Source organism: Arvicanthis niloticus, chromosome 7 (genome assembly GCF_011762505.2).
Source record: "Arvicanthis niloticus isolate mArvNil1 chromosome 7, mArvNil1.pat.X, whole genome shotgun sequence".
In the NCBI taxonomy this organism is placed as follows: domain Eukaryota; kingdom Metazoa; phylum Chordata; class Mammalia; order Rodentia; family Muridae; genus Arvicanthis; species Arvicanthis niloticus.
In genome coordinates this window covers 73,389,151-73,405,652 of record NC_047664.1, presented here as the reverse complement: position 1 = coordinate 73,405,652, position 16,502 = coordinate 73,389,151, and the positions used below count along the sequence as shown (strand labels likewise).

Sequence of the window (16,502 nt, the reverse complement as noted above, 5' to 3'; positions counted from 1 at the left end):
TAGCAACAGTAACCCTAACTAACGCAGTATCCAATGCCACATTTCTTTCACTATAAAGTTGACTCAAAGTGATGCTGTGTCGTGTTCTTTATAGATGGGTCATACTTTAGAAATCCCTTAACAATAATACTGGTCAAATTTGTGGCAAAAAAAGCAACATATACCATAAAATAAATCAGTTAGTGTCAAAATATTTGATGTCTTTTCTCTGTTGGCAAAAATCCAATGAAGTTAATTTGCTATCAAATGATTAATTTTCTTAATAGCTAAACACTGGCATCACACCATAGCAACAAGGCTACCTACATGATCCAAATGCTCTGTAACTGGAATGCTGGCTGTTCAGCAACAGTCATAGTAAGAAACCACATGTTGGGCCCAAACATGGCCTTTATTTTTGTTATCATGGAGGCTGTGTTCATATTTACATTGTACCAGCATTGGGAATACCACATTGGGGGCTGGATTTCTCAGCTGGCTGAATCCTGCAGTCTACTTGGCTGTTCTCTGACATAGGATACAAAGATTTTCAAACGTTGTGCCCATGGATCTGTTAGTCTGCCTTTTCTCTAGATCTGCTTTGCCTAATCATTCTATCTTTTTTCCAACTAGGTCCTTAATCAACTAGTTAAGGCCTTTAGGATTTCCCTAATGGGCATGAATGCTTGAATCTTCATCTATTCTTAGGTTAGCCATATCTTTTTCCATAGAATATGAGTTGACCACATGGTACTTGAAGCCATGTCATTGAGGAGATTAACTAAACCACTCTGTTTCAAGGCTACCTTTAGATAGTTTCATGGTATAGATAGATATAGCCTGTTTGAGGTTCCTAGCCCAACTCATCCATGGTCTGTGTTCCAACAGCTAAAAACTCCATATATGGCCATAGGTAGGTGATGAGGGGCGGGGGCAGGAGGAACAATGGCCAGTGATATGGGGTAGAACGGTGTGCTAACCCACTGTCTCAGCAGCTTCCTTTCCCTGTGATTCATGCTGCATCTCAGATATCCTACTTGATCATATTTGGGACTGCTGTCAACCCTCATGACTGGAATGAATGACCGTGAAATGTTCATGAGTTTTGCATAAAATGGTCATGAAAATTTTCACAAATAGCTCATGAAACAACAATAACGACAATAACAAAGCCAATGTTATTTCCTTGAAAGAGAATTCATGATATTTTCATGAGATTCTTGATGTTTTGGTTTAACAATATACAAAAATGATATCATAAGCTTAAAGTAAAAAAACATCATCATTTGTATATATTAGAATTCTGAACGTATACTCATTCAAGGCTGTTGTTTCTATTAAGTTAATGAATTTCTTTACATAATTTTCTGACTCTGCCCTTTTCAACTTTTGTTTTCTATTAACTGGGGTATGATTTTGCTTGTTTGTCTGGATGGCTACTTGCTTTTGTCTGTCCTTTGGGTTTCTGAGCACTGAGGCAGGACTTCAAATGCGAGGCTGAGAATCCTTGCTCAACAGAGAGGAAAGGAGAGAGCATCTGGGGTTGAAGTGATGTGACTATGTGACAGATGCTGTTTTTCTCTAGAGAGCCAAAGGAGAAGAAGAAAAAGAAGAAGGAAAAGAAGAGGTAAGCCAGACTTTGCATCAATGCCTCTCTATGCTTGTCTGCCTCTGTGTGTATTTGCACATGGTAACTATACATACTCAACTTTTCCAGCAAGGCAGATGATAAAAATGAAAATAAAAAGGACCCAGAGAAGAAAAAGAAGAAGGAAAAGAAAAAAGAGAAGAAAAAGAAGGAGGAGAAAACCAAAGATAAGAAAGAAGAGTAAGTATTCTTTACTGGTATTGAAAATGAACATGAGATTATAATGTATTGTAGATGTAGGTAAAATTTCCCAAAGCATAGAAAGAGCTTTATAGCAGAGTAGGTCAGATAAAGCCTTTAAATACTTAAGAACAAACATTTTATATAAACTGTTATCAAACTTTTTTCTCGGTTCCCTAAAATTAGCAAGTATGAATTCTCCAATTAAAGAATGTTGCAATGTTAGTTAATTCTCTCTCACATGCATCGATGAAGAAACACTTCCCATTAAATATTCAAGTTAGGAATCACTGGGCCCTGAGGAGCTCATCAGCCTGTAGAGGCCAAAATTAAAACTTGATGACTTCATTAGCATTTTGACAAGTACCCAGAAGCCACAGTGCATCCCAAAAGCTGGCTCTTGAGGAACTCCTCGTCAAGTAGACAACTGACATCTAGACTTTCACAAAGGGAGGGCAAAGTCACATTTGCAAAGCTTTTAAGGAAAATTCTTTTAGATCAAAAAAGAACTTGTTCTCTGAATTTATACAAAATAACCCATCAACCAATAATTCAGCTATTTGTGCCTCTTCAGAAAGTTGTTGAAGCTTTTATTAGGAGAAATATTCTTAAAAATATAGGCTTAAAAATATAGGGCTGGAGAGATGGCTCAGCAGTTAAGAACACCAACTGCTCTTCCAGAGGTCCTGAGTTCAATTCCCAGCAACCACATGGTGGATCACAACCATCTGTAATGGGGTCTGGTGCCCTCTTCTGGTGTGTCTGAAGAGAGCAATGGTGGTGTACTCATATGCATAAAAAAAGAATAAAAAAAGAAAGAAAAATATAGGCTTAGTACCAGAACATTTCAAACGTCTCTTTGATCATGTTTTATCCCTTTATTCTTTATGACCACCACGACTCTCAAAGATTATTCCTGCAAGCATTTGTATGAGTACTGTGCTCTTGGTACTGCACTGCCCTTCTTTATGGATGAGATACTGAGTCACAGCTCCCCTCCATCAACAGTATAGTTCAGGTCATTTTGCTTCCAGATAGGTGAGGGAAGTGATAGAAAAGCCACTGTCCTATTACCCTTAACCTTACAAAGGTCTGTTGGGAAATCTATGGCTTCCTGTAATTTCTGCCTTTATTTGCACTCCTTAGTTGGGGGAATAGAACTGACTACATCACCATAGTAAATATAGGGCTTAAATAAAAGTTGAACATATGGTTCATTGTAAGACTGGTGATTTAACTATCTACTCAGCCCTCACTAACTAACCAGCTTCTTATGGTGAATATAATTATGAAGTTAATCTTTCTAAGACAAGGGGATTTGTATTGTGCTACATTAACCATGGGTGGTGGATTTAGCCATATTTGAGATAGTAAATACAAATATTTTTGTTTCTTAATAACTATTTCTTAATAACTTTCCTTTTTATTTCTAATTGTTGCTAGGGAGAAGAAAGAAGTCATTGTTTTTGATCCTTCAGGAAACACTTACTACAACTGGCTGTTTTGTATCACTTTACCTGTGATGTACAACTGGACGATGCTTATTGCAAGGTTTGAATTTATATTTTGTGTGGACTTCAAAACACTTAGAAGTTTACTGCCAATATACTTTGACCTAGGGCTCTTCAGAGTAAACTACTTTTCTCTGCATCAGGTTACAAAGGCTGTCTGAATTCTTCCTTCCCAATGTGTTCTCCTGAGGTTAGAATGTCTTTTATTCTTAATGTGCTTGTCCATAAAGTCCTAGGATGGGGTGGAGATGAAAGTAGAAGCATTCTTTCAAACTTCTGGTTGTTCAATCACGGCATCTGGACATTGGGAGAAGCTATAATTCTTGCCCTAGGGAAAAATAGTGCCCATAGAAAAAACAATGAAGGACGTAGTATCTTGTACATCTTAGTTGTTCAAGAGTAGGAACATTTTCCCTGAAACTTTTTGGGTATAGATAGAAAATACCAACTTTGTGACCAGTGGGCTTCACCTGATGAGATTTGAGTTGTAAGCTATTTTTTGTATGTGTGTGTATGTGTGTATACGTGTGTTTTGTGTGTATGTGTATTGTGTGTGTGTGTGTGTGAATGCATACACACATATGCATATGTATGTGGAGACCAGAGGTCAGTCTTATGTGTCCTATGTCCTTGCATTTGAGATAAAATCTCTTACTGATCTGGAACTGGCCAGTGTATCTGGGCTGGCTGGACAGTGAAATGGGGTAGAGTGGGGAGGACTGCTCCTCTCTGTGTCTTCAGAGCTAGGACACCAAGCATATGACACCATGGTTGTATTGTTGTTGATACTGTTGTCAACATGGGTCTGAGTGAATTCAGAGCACCATGCTTGCACAGCAAGCACTTTACCAATGGAAGGATCCTCCCAGCTGAGACACTTTATTCTTTGTTGTTGTTTTTCCAGACAGGCTTCTCTGTGTGTAACCCTGACTGTCCTGGAACTCTCCATTTAGACAAGGCTGACTTTGAACTCACAGATCTTCCTGCTCTGCTTCCCCAGTGTTGGGATTAAAGGAATGTTCCATCATGCCCAGTTAATTCCTATCTGATGTCTATCTAAACCCAACCAGTATTGATGGAAAAGATGTTAGACTTCAGAAGTGTGAGAAAATGAACCGTAACACCCAAAGAGGGATTTGGGGAAACTGTGACTGACTAAATGTGTTTTACAGATCCTTCTAGACTCAGTATATTGTATGTGGCACCATGAAAAATTATACAAAGAGGCCTTTGATTCCAATTTGTCTCCATGTCTTTTATTTATACATTTTTTTTCTTTTATAGAGCATGTTTTGATGAACTCCAGACTGATTACCTAGAATACTGGGTCATTTTTGATTATGTATCAGATGTAATCTATGTTGCCGATATGTTTGTACGAACAAGGACAGGTAAGTAAGATCTGTTTTGGGTCTTCTGAAATTTCTTACTTTTATCTCTACCGCACAATGACATTTTTCCAAACCCTACTGTTCTTCAGGATAAACTCACAACCTTAGCTGCAAACATGAGTAACATGGTTCTACTCATTGGCTTAAGTAATTTCTGATGATCCAGAAAGATGTTACTAGGACACCTTAATTTTTTTTTCTTTAGCCTTTATTTTTATTTTATGTGGATGGGTGTTTTGCCTGCATGTATGTCTATGAACCATGAACACCAAGTGCCAGAGAAGGCCAAAAGAGGGTGTCAGATCCCCTAGACCTGGAGTTACAGACCGTTGTGAGCTGCCATGTGGGTACTGAGATCTGAACTCATCTGGAAGAACATCCAGTGCTCTTATCCTCTGAGCCATCACTCCAGCCTCCTAAGTAACATTGTCAATGTGGATTGGTGGTTTTTCTTCTTTACCCTGTTCATTGGGTTTATACCGGGCAGAAGAATGGAGAGAACAGAAATATTTAGTCAATATTTGTAAGTATTGCCATACATGGAAATACTTAAAAGTACACAAAGAAGCGTGTCATTGATTTATAGAAGAGGCTTAATAGAGATTTTAGGAAACAAACTATGTAGTTCATGGTGGTGAATCAGTCAGTAGGAAGTGCCATCCAATAGCTCTCCAGCAGAAGTGTGTTTAGTAAGCAGGTGTAAGCTCAGTGTTTCTACACTGTGCCCTACTGTTAATGGAACAATTACACACAGCACAGAAGCCTCTAATAATCACAAAGGGATGCTCTCTATGTGTCAGTGCAGTGCCAAGTTGCCAGAGCTTCCTTCCAGCTCTGGTAGTCACTATGGGAGAAGAAATGAACTCTCTTTGTACCGCTGCAACTCTGGGTTCAACATAAAAGGCCCACAGTAACAGCACAGAAAAGATGATTCTAAGGGATTAAAGACAGCCTGGAGGACAGGATTAAGAAGTGAAGATGTGGTCTGAAGAGCTATTTCTATCTCACACTGAAGGTGAAAAGCATAACCATGCAAAGCGGTGAGTTGGCAGGGCAGGCACCCGCACTTCTAAGAGTAGGGCTTAGATTCTGCCAAGGAGTAGTGTGAGTTATTAATCATCTATAACACTGGCTCCAATTTAATCCATTCTGAAGCTACCTGGAGTTAGTGAGACTCTACAGGTTAAGGGCTGGGGCTCCTGAGGCTCTCCCTGACTTCAGATCTCAGTCACATGACCCAACTTGTGTTTCTGCACAGATAGCTATACATTACGGTTCCCACAATCCCTCCCCAGGATTAGGTATCTTCTACCATAGCACACTAATCCCCCAACACCTACATAGTAGCTTATTATATTAACAAAGGGCATGATAAATGGTATGGATGAACAGGGAGATGCAGTACCAGAGAGGACCAGTGTGGAAGGTCTGGAGAGCAAGAGCCTTTGTCCTCATGGAGCTGGTTATGGCATCCGTCTAACACTCTGCATTTGCTCTCTCACTTGCCTGCTCTCAGCTCACCTGAGTTGATGGTTTTTACTGGAAGGCTTTATCATATGACGGCGACAGACTGTTAAGTTTCTTGCCAGCCCCTCTTTCTCTCCTGAAAGAAGTGGGGATGGAATTGGAAATCCCAGGCTTCTGAACATTGTGTATTTTGTGACCAGCAACCCCTAAGGAGCCTAACAAGAGTTGCTGCCTCTGTAGAACAAAGACACCCTTATCATCTAAGGAATTCAAGGCACTCTGGAGTTCTGCAGTAAGAGCTGAAGCCAAGACCAAATATTAGAACAAAGATACAGCTAGTATTTGGTTTTCTCAGGAAATCATAAAAATTTTAACAGTAATATGCCAGAAATGAGAACAGGAACCAAATGTGTAACTTATCATATAATAATACTGCAGAATATGAATGCAATTCATCAAAGAAAAAAGTTTTACCTGGGTACATAAACTCAATCAATCGCTTTATATATCTATCTACTTCTTTGTATATTACTTTTATGTCAGGAGTCATCTAGGATAGGCTAAGGCTAGCTGGTGGCCTTCTTGGAGGTGGCTAACCATTTTTTTTTGCATAGTCTGTGTTGGGTGAGCTCAATGTCAAGGCCCCAAAGAGACTTCATCTCAAGATTGCTTCTTGCAGCTGATATGCCTTTCCTATCATTAAACTAAAATAATAATCCCTGGGCATTAGCCCACCCTATTGAGCAGATTTTCTGCAGATCATCATAAAGATAAACTTTCATGAATGAATGCTGTTTTGATGAATTAATGATTCTATAGAATTCCTGAATTGATTCAAATAATTTCAGGAAGTTTTAAGAGATGGTCTTAGTTACTTTGCTAGAAAAATATAGTAAGTTAAAATCAAGGATAAAATGTGCCCACTCTTCATAATAGTAAGTTACATAAAATGGGAGTTACAGAAGGATGTTGACATTAAGTTCAAATCAGTGTTTCATTATAATATACTCATTAAAAGTTCAAAGCAACAGGTTTTACATGGCCTTGCCTTATCATAGTGCATACCTGTGGATTTATTCTTAGATCTAAATGCTTTTCCTTGAACACAAATTTGTCTCAAGTCTATTTCCTTTTGTAGTGTGATAATGAAAGCTAATAATAAGTAATACAATGGAGTAATTTTCTAAAGAACTGTTTAGAAAATTCTATATCTAAGAAGGTATAAAAAGGCCAGAGAAAATAAATAAAGTTGTTGGTTAGATGGTTTGGCTTGCACCCAAGCACCCATCCACCCATCCACCCATCCACCCATCCACCCATCCACCCATCCATCCACCCACCCATCCATCCACCCACTCATCCAACCATCCATCCATCCATCCATCCATCCATCCACCCTCCCATCCATCCACCCACTCATCCATCCACCCACCCACCCACCCATCCACCTGCCCATCCATACATCCATCCATCCACCCACCCATCCGCCCATCCATACATCCATCCATCCACCCACCCATCCGCCCATCCATACATCCATCCATCCACCCACCCATCCATCCATCCAAATGTATATTTTGTCTGTTCATACATGTATAGGTATATGTGTATGTATGTAAGCATGCATGAATACTTTGGAGTTGACTGAGAAGACAGTCAGGCCGGACCAGAGTGTGAGTGTATGAATGTATATGTGTCTGTATATATTTGCCTGTATAAAGCATTTTAATTCTTTTCCTTTCCTTTCTCTTTGATTCACAAAGAGTTAAACAGCCTAGCCAGAGAGGCTTCTGGCTGCCTGGACAGAGAAGGGATTGATAGCATTTTTTTTAACTACTCCCCCCCACACACTGCTATAGGCAAAAGGTGTTAATTGCCCAAGAAATCTTGACCACAGAGTAAACAAGGAAGTTTTGGGGATTTTTAGAAACTATCAGCAAGCATTCAGTATAGTTAGAGAGCTGGAAGGCCAGAGACCATCAGTCTTTAAAACTACCTCTACATCTAATGCTGTGTCCCACTTCAAAACATTCCAGACCAGGCTGGCTCCTGGCACAGGAGTTTACACTAAAGAGTTTACACTCTTTAGTTTACACTAAAGAGTATGATTGTGTGTGTGTGTGTGTGTGTGTGTGTGTGTGTGTGTGTGTGTATGTGTGTTTCTCCTCCTGCAACAGATTCTTTTATAAGCACATGTAGATTTGGTCTTATGGGTTATTGTAGCCCTGCAGACATATTTATTGAAAAGTATTTTTATTTTGACCTAAACAAAGCTGATTAAGAGCTGATACAGAAAACAAACACAGTGACACAATGAATAGAAACAGTTCGGCTTGTCTCCCTTCTATTTCAGGTTACCTGGAACAAGGGTTGCTAGTGAAGGACAAACTGAAACTCATAGAGAAGTACAAAGCAAGCCTGCAGTTTAAGCTTGATGTTCTGTCAGTGATACCGACTGATCTGCTGTATTTCAAATTCGGGTGGAACTACCCAGAAATCAGGTTAAACCGGTTGTTAAGATACTCTCGAATGTTTGAGTTCTTCCAGAGGACGGAAACAAGGACCAACTACCCAAACATCTTTAGGATTTCAAACCTCGTGATGTACATTGTCATCATCATCCACTGGAATGCTTGTGTGTACTACTCCATCTCAAAAGCTATCGGATTTGGGAATGACACGTGGGTCTACCCTGATGTGAATGATCCTGAATTTGGCCGTTTGGCTCGAAAATACGTCTACAGCCTTTATTGGTCTACCTTGACTTTGACAACCATCGGCGAAACCCCACCTCCCGTGCTGGATTCTGAGTACATCTTTGTGGTGGTGGACTTCTTAATTGGAGTTTTAATTTTCGCCACCATTGTCGGTAATATAGGTTCCATGATTTCCAACATGAATGCAGCCCAGGCAGAATTCCAGTCAAGAGTGGATGCTATCAAACAGTACATGAATTTCCGAAATGTGAGCAAAGATATGGAAAAGAGGGTTATTAAATGGTTTGACTACCTGTGGACCAACAAAAAGACGGTCGATGAGAAAGAAGTCCTGAAATACCTCCCCGACAAACTAAGAGCAGAAATTGCCATCAACGTTCACCTAGACACGTTAAAAAAGGTTCGCATCTTTGCGGACTGTGAGGCTGGTCTGTTGGTGGAGTTGGTGTTGAAACTACAGCCCCAGGTCTACAGTCCTGGAGATTACATATGCAAGAAAGGGGATATTGGGCGGGAGATGTACATCATCAAGGAAGGCAAACTTGCAGTGGTGGCAGATGACGGAATCACACAGTTTGTGGTGTTGAGCGACGGCAGCTACTTCGGTGAGATCAGCATTCTTAACATCAAAGGCAGCAAGGCTGGCAACCGAAGAACAGCCAATATTAAGAGCATTGGCTACTCAGACCTGTTCTGCCTCTCCAAAGATGACCTCATGGAAGCTCTTACAGAGTACCCAGATGCCAAAACTATGCTGGAGGAGAAAGGGAGGCAGATCTTAATGAAAGATGGTCTTCTGGATATAAACATTGCAAATATGGGCAGTGACCCTAAAGACCTGGAAGAGAAGGTCACTCGGGTGGAGGGGTCAGTGGACCTCTTGCAAACACGATTTGCCCGCATCTTGGCTGAATATGAGTCGATGCAGCAGAAACTCAAGCAAAGGTTAACCAAGGTAGAGACATTTCTTAAACCGCTTATTGAAACAGAATTTTCAGCTCTTGAGGAACCCGGAGGAGAAAGTGAGCCTACAGAGTCTCTACAGGACTGAAAAGCTGGTCAGTAGCAAAAACTATGCACGCTGTGTGATCCCTTTGAGCATTTGACCAGAGACAACTGAGAATTGGGAGAAAAAGAATCATCTGGGAAATTTTTCTAGAGTGAAAATGTGTGTGGATAAATGACACAAATCCATTGTGAAATACTGCAACAAAAGTATCATCTTATCCCGGGACTTTTCACAATGGACACTGTGCAAGGACATGAACTGATTAAAGTGTTTGTGTCAGGATCTGCTGTTTTTCTTTCCCACAGATGCTCCTTTTTATGTAATAATCTGTAAAAGTGAACGAGTTCCTCTCATTTCCAGGCCATTTGTACTGTTGAGGAGTCAAATGTATTGAGTCTGTCTACATTGTGTTTGAGACAAAGTTATCAGAAGAAGTAGAAGCAATAAAGTGAAATTGATTACAATTACAAAGCAGAGTAAATATGATTTATTTGAAGATTAAGTAGGGAGTAAATAGTATCTTGCAGAGCTTCAGGTCATTTTAAGGAGACTTGCCTTGAGGTAATGTGGATCTGGGTGATGGAGGGAAACTTCTTACTCATAGAAGCAAAATAAATCATGCTATAAGATAAGAAAATACGTATACATATTAAATATTAAAGTGTTTATTGATATTGCAAGATGATGTGGGAAATGTTAAATTTAAGCAGATCTCAGAATATTAAGGCCTGACAAGTGTGGCTGCTATCTTCCTTTTATGTCTAACCAAGTAAGAAAAATAGACAAATGCAATACTGTTGGATGATTAACTAGGTCAAGTATCTATCAGAAAAGGAGACCTGAATGTTCTATGAGCCAATTCAAAGCTTCTTAGAAAGTCAGAATACCATGGCTTTAACTCAGTGGCAGAGTGCTTATTAGTGTGTGCAAGGCCTTGGGTTCTATTGCTAGAATAGAATTGGGTGAGGAAAGAAGGACAGGGAGAAGGAGGGAAGGGGAACTAATCTATTAATATTATACCTCTGCAGTCGTACATTTCCCTTCTACATTTTGTGTGGCACCCCTTCAGTAACAGCCCACATACGTTTCTTCACAATAGAGGAAATGTCTTACTCCTGAAATAAGTATACTATATATGATATGTAACTTAGTTTTAGTTTCTACCTGAAACATGTCATCCCCATTATGTTCCTTTTCCTCTTCCTCCTCCTCTTTCCCCTCCTCCTCTTCATCATATGGTAGTATAGGAACAAGTGCTACACTCCATGCTTCTGAGAAGCATGGCCAGCATCAGGGTAAAAAGATGTTCTGAGTCTTATCTGGGTTAGCAGTAATGCCAAGGGTCCTTTGGATAACTTCAATCCCAAGCTGATGCTTACCTTGGACCACTGATGGAATGTTTGGTCAAAGGCTTGAGGTAAGGAAGTTATGCAATTTTTTTCTCATGACTCTTCTAGGCAGAGGGCTCAGACAGGCTAACAGGCTGGTGGTGGTTTGGGCGTGACACCTGAAAGAGTGGTGCTGCCAAGGTTCAGACTAGGCTCAGCATCATGTGGAGGTTTAAAAAAAGACAGGATCCATGTCGCTTTGGGGAAAACTCTTTTTAAGAATCTTGGTGCATGTGGAGACTAAAGCATGAACTTACCCCTTAGCTAAGCAGAAATCAGTCACATCTAGATATCAAAAGAATCTTAACATTAGCACAAGGACAGATGTGACATAGAGATGATGGAGTTTGAGACAATGGAGAGTGGAGCTAAGGTGGAAGTTGGCGTGGAAATTCTGATGACAGGGCAGTGAAGGGGCTGAGAACCTGAAAGTGACTGTTTACCACGTCCCAACTCTTTTACGTGATGTTCACAGGAAGGGACAGTTTTGATACATTAAGAAAATCCCAAAACCTGAGGCTGCACATTTTCTCTTTTAGAAACTATTTAGAGTATAATCCATCCCTCTTGTGCTAGCTAATTTCATGTCAATTTGACACAAGCTAGAGTCATTGGGGAAGAGGGAACTTCAACTGAGAAAACATCCTTACCCGAGTGGCCTGTGAACAAACTTTGGGGCATTTTCTTGATTGATAATTATTGTGGGAGGGCCCAGTTCACTGTGAGTGATGCCACTCCTGGGCTGGCAGTCCTGAAGTGTCCGAGAAAGCAGACTGAGCAATCCAGGAGGAGTATGTCAATAAGCAGCACTCCCCCATGGCCTCTGCTCCACTTTCTACCACCAGTTCCTGTCCTGAGTTCCTGTCCTGAGTTCCTGTCCTGAGTTCCTGTCCTGAGTTCCTGTCCTGGCTTCCCTTAGTGATGGACTATCAGCTGTAAGGTGAAATAAAGCTTTTCCCAAAACTTGCTAATGGTCATGGTGTTTTATCAAAGCAACAGGAACTCCATCTAAAATGCATTATTAGTTACTTTTTATTGCTGTGATAAAACACCATGACTGTGGGGATCGGAGGGAACTCTGAGTGAGTGTGTAAGGAGCAAATGAAGTGAGCGCTAAGTGAATATGTGTTGTTGGTATAAGCAGAGCCGTGTCAAGGATACCAATATCTCAGACTCACCACAATGCCAAGAACTTTCCTGGGTCAGGCTCAGGGAAATCACAAGTCCTTCTCCTGGTCTATGTGTGGATTTATGGGCAGAAGATGTAACCACAGCTTCCTCCTATGAGATGTTTACATCCTGAGACTGCTCCCCTACACAGATTCCCTATAGACACTAGTTATGCTCACCTCTCTGTTCATCTATACACAGTAAACCCACCCCCTTATCTAACTATATGCAATAAACTCACTGTCTCAATTCATATTATAAAACAAATGCTTTGAGTTTTGGGTTTGCTGCTGGTGTATTCCATCAGAGTGAAAAGCCCACTCAATCCCAGATTTTCTGTATGCATGTCTGCCTTTTCTTTATCCCTTGTTACCCCCATTAGGTCAATCCCCAAGCTGTGTAGGTCGTGATAGTGACTATGGCAGCTTTGAGAAAGAAAGGTTTATTTGAGCTTACAAATTTCAGAGGTATAAGAGTTCATTAACATCCCAACAGGGGAGCAGGGCAGCAGCAGCCATGGCAGTAGCAGCCATGGCAGCAGAAACAGCTAAAAGTTCAAACCACAAATAAGAAGCTGAGAGAGCAAATTAGTAATGGTGCTGGACTTTCGAAACATCAAAGCCTGCCTCTAGTAACACATTTCCTGCAGCAAGGCTTTACCTCCCTAAGCACCCACAGATAGTGCCACCCACTGGAGACCAAGTATCCAAATGCCTAAGACTATGAGGAACATCTTATACAAATACCACAATCCCCAAACCTTCATCATTGATGTTAAACAATTCATGTCTTTACAAGTTACTTCATGTTTTAAAAACTACAGAAAGCTTAAGGGCAAATTTACCTGTAAAAATCTAGGTTCCTTAGGGATACATGCCAGTGACAGTTACACAAAAGTCAGGAAGGACTTTCTGACAGGAGAGAAATCACTAAGGAAGCCATTCCCTCCAACACAGGAGGGGACCAAAGCATTAGTAGCCCCTATGCTAGTCTGCCCTTACTTGACATATTTGTATTTTGTTCAGAAAGCCAAGTACAAGATCTTGTTCTGCTTGTCAGCTTCTCCTAGTTTTCTTCGGTAAGCCAAGACAAGCGTCCATGGCCATGGCCACTCAAAGGCATAGAAACATTTCCTTGTGGCTTTTTTCAGTCATCATAACATAGGCTCTTATAACATCAACATTGCTATGCTGAGTTGAAGCAATCAGCAAATAAAAATGAAATGACTGAATACAAATTAAATAAAAATTAAGGAAAAGAAAACATCACAGCTACACACACACACATTTGCTTCAGTTTTACTGATGAGATCTTGGTTTGGGAGTAATGCAATTTGGAAAACAGTGAAACTCATAAACAAAACAAGCAGTTGCATAGCAACCCATGAAGAAGTCCTTAAGTTACCCAGCTACAGCCCCTACACATATATGCTATCTGGATTTTCCTCTAAAAAATGTAGTAGCAATAGAGATGGCTAAAGAGATGGCTTAGTGTCAAGACACTTGCTGCTCTTGCAGAGGACCCAGGTTTGTTTCATGGGACCCAAATCAGGTGCTTATAACTGTCTATAACAGTTTCAGGGGATCTGACACCCTTGGTCCTTGTTGGGTGCCTGCATGAATACTCTGCACATAAATTCATGCAGGCATATACATATGTACATAAGTAAAAATAATAAATATTTTTAAAAGCTTGTAATGACTCGCTCTGTTCTGCAGTCAGGGTTTAGCAAGAGAGAGAGTTGGGGGAAGAAGAGGAAGAGATGTGAAGAATAGAGACAAGCCAGAGGATCTGTAGTCTAGTCTCCTTTACTGTCTCCACCACACACACACCACTACACCTACTACTACTACACCACACTACTACAAGGAAATCCTGGGTATTTATAAGCACAAGCAGGAGAACACAGGTGAAGACACTTTACCACGTGCACCATGCATCTGGGGTCACTAAACAGCAAAACAAGCTATGTGGGATAAACAAGATATTTATCAGAGTGTGCTTCAGCTGTTGTACGCTATTGAAAAACAAGTCTCTCATCAGGGTATATGGCTCCAGATGGCTGCAAAGTTGATAGCTGCTTTCTAGCCACTTTTTTCTGCTTAAAGTCGGCTCCCAACAAAAGCTGGCAGTTAAAAAAGCTGGAAGAGCGACAAGCCACACTGAAGTGCTATGATGCTGGTTTGTATTTTAAAGGGTCTAACTAGATTTTTCAATATTGTCTCATCACATACTCTTTCTTAGTGATCACTTCGTAGCTTTCTTTCCTAGCCTTGCTACCAATGCTTGGGTGCAGAGACTACGGCATCTTCTCAACTGAGTTAGTGCCTCATGTGCGATGGATGTTCAAAGAAATGGAGAGTTGATGTTATGCATGAACCTTTCAGGGAAAAGTGAAAGATGGCACACCTGGTGTGTTTAGCCTGTGATGGTAGATGGTCCTTAAGAACGATGTGGTGGACAGTTTTATAGCAATTTGACATAAGCCATAGGCATCTGAGAGGAGGAAACTGCTATTGAAAATGCCCCCATAAGATTGGACTATCAACAAGCCTATAGGACATTTTTTTAAATTAGTAATTATTGCAGAAGGGCCCAGGCTTTTGTGGGTGGTGCTCCCTTAGACTGGTGGTCCTAGGATCTATAAGAAAGCAGGCTGAGTGAGCCGTCATGAGCAAGCCAGTAAACAGCTCTCTTACATGGCCTCTTGTTTTAGTTAGGGTTTTACTGTTGTGAACGGACACCATGACCAAGGCAACTCTTATAAGGACAACAGTTAATTGGGGCTGGCTTACAGGTTTAGAGGTTCAGTCCATTATCATCAAGGTGGGAGCATAGCAGCATCCAGGCAGACATGGGGCTGGAGGAGCTGAGAGTTGCACATCTTGTTTGGAAAGCAGTTAGGAGAAGACTGGCTTCCAGGTAGCTAGGATGAGGGTTTTACAGCTCAAGCCCACAGTGACACACTTACTCCAACAAGGCCATACCTCCTAATAGTGCCACTTTTGGGGCTAGGCATACTCAAACCACCAAACCTCTGCATCAGATCCTGCCTACAGGTTCCTGCCCTGCTAGGGTGACTTTCTTTGATAATGTCATTGAGAAACTGGTTCTCAACCTTCCAAATGCCTCAGCCCTTTAATACAGTTTCTCACATATTAGAAACTCACGTTGTAATCCCCCAACCAAAACATTATTTTCTTGCAACTTTATAAATGTAATTTTGCTACAGCTATGAATCATAGTGTAAATATCTGATATGTAGGATATCTGATACGTACCCCCAAAGGAGTAGTAACCCACAGGTTGAGAACTGCTGGATAATGAATACTGATGTGAAAGAGTAAGCCAGATAAACGCTTTTTTCCTAAGTTGCCTAGGTTATGATGTTTCATTATAGTAATAGTAACCCTAATTAGGACATATGAATAAGGAAAGCTTTAATCAGAAATATAGAATGCTGGCAAAAATAGTTAGCACAAGGTAAAAATGAGTCAAATACTTTATTGAAGAGAGATGATGCAGTTTTCCCAGGCTTCTGGCTTGCTCCACCTTAGAAGAAGGGAGAGCAGAGGGTGGAGCTTCTTAAGCCAAGTGGTGGTGCTGGTTTCTTACATTATGTGATCTAGCAGAGAGTTATCCATCATTATGAAGTACCTGAAACTCCCTGTCTTAGTTAGGGTTTTATTGCTGTGAAGAGACACCATGATCATGGCAACTCTTAGAAAGAAAACATTTAACTGGGGTTGGCCTATAGTTCAGAGGATTAGTCTGTTGTCATCATGGCAGAAGTATGGTGCTGGAGAAGAAGCTAGGCATTCTACATCGGGCTCAGCAGGCAGCAGGAAGAGAGCGTGAACTACTGGGCCTGGCTTGAGTTTCTGAAACCTCAATGCCCACCCCTGGTGACACACTTCCTCCAACAAAGCCACACAGCTGATAACAGTGCCACTCTCTGTGGGGGCCATTTTTATTCAAACCATCATACTCCCAGAAGGCTATTTTCTTAATGTGTCAAAAATGTTTGTTTTCTGGGAGGGTT

General features: G+C 40.8%; 1 protein-coding gene across 1 annotated transcript in view; it reads left to right on the top strand.

Moving 5' to 3' along the window:
• Cnga1 (cyclic nucleotide gated channel subunit alpha 1) overlaps window positions 1-10,373 on the top strand; it is a 37,965-nt gene extending 27,592 nt beyond the window's left edge. The window contains exons 5-9 of the mRNA XM_034509302.2: window positions 1,565-1,606; window positions 1,697-1,807; window positions 3,251-3,358; window positions 4,603-4,709; window positions 8,530-10,373. Of these exons, the coding sequence (XP_034365193.1) occupies window positions 1,565-1,606; window positions 1,697-1,807; window positions 3,251-3,358; window positions 4,603-4,709; window positions 8,530-9,944 (1,783 nt within the window). The 3' untranslated portion in view covers window positions 9,945-10,373. The remainder of the gene's footprint in view (window positions 1-1,564; window positions 1,607-1,696; window positions 1,808-3,250; window positions 3,359-4,602; window positions 4,710-8,529) is intronic.
• The last annotated feature ends 6,129 nt before the right edge of the window (window positions 10,374-16,502 follow it).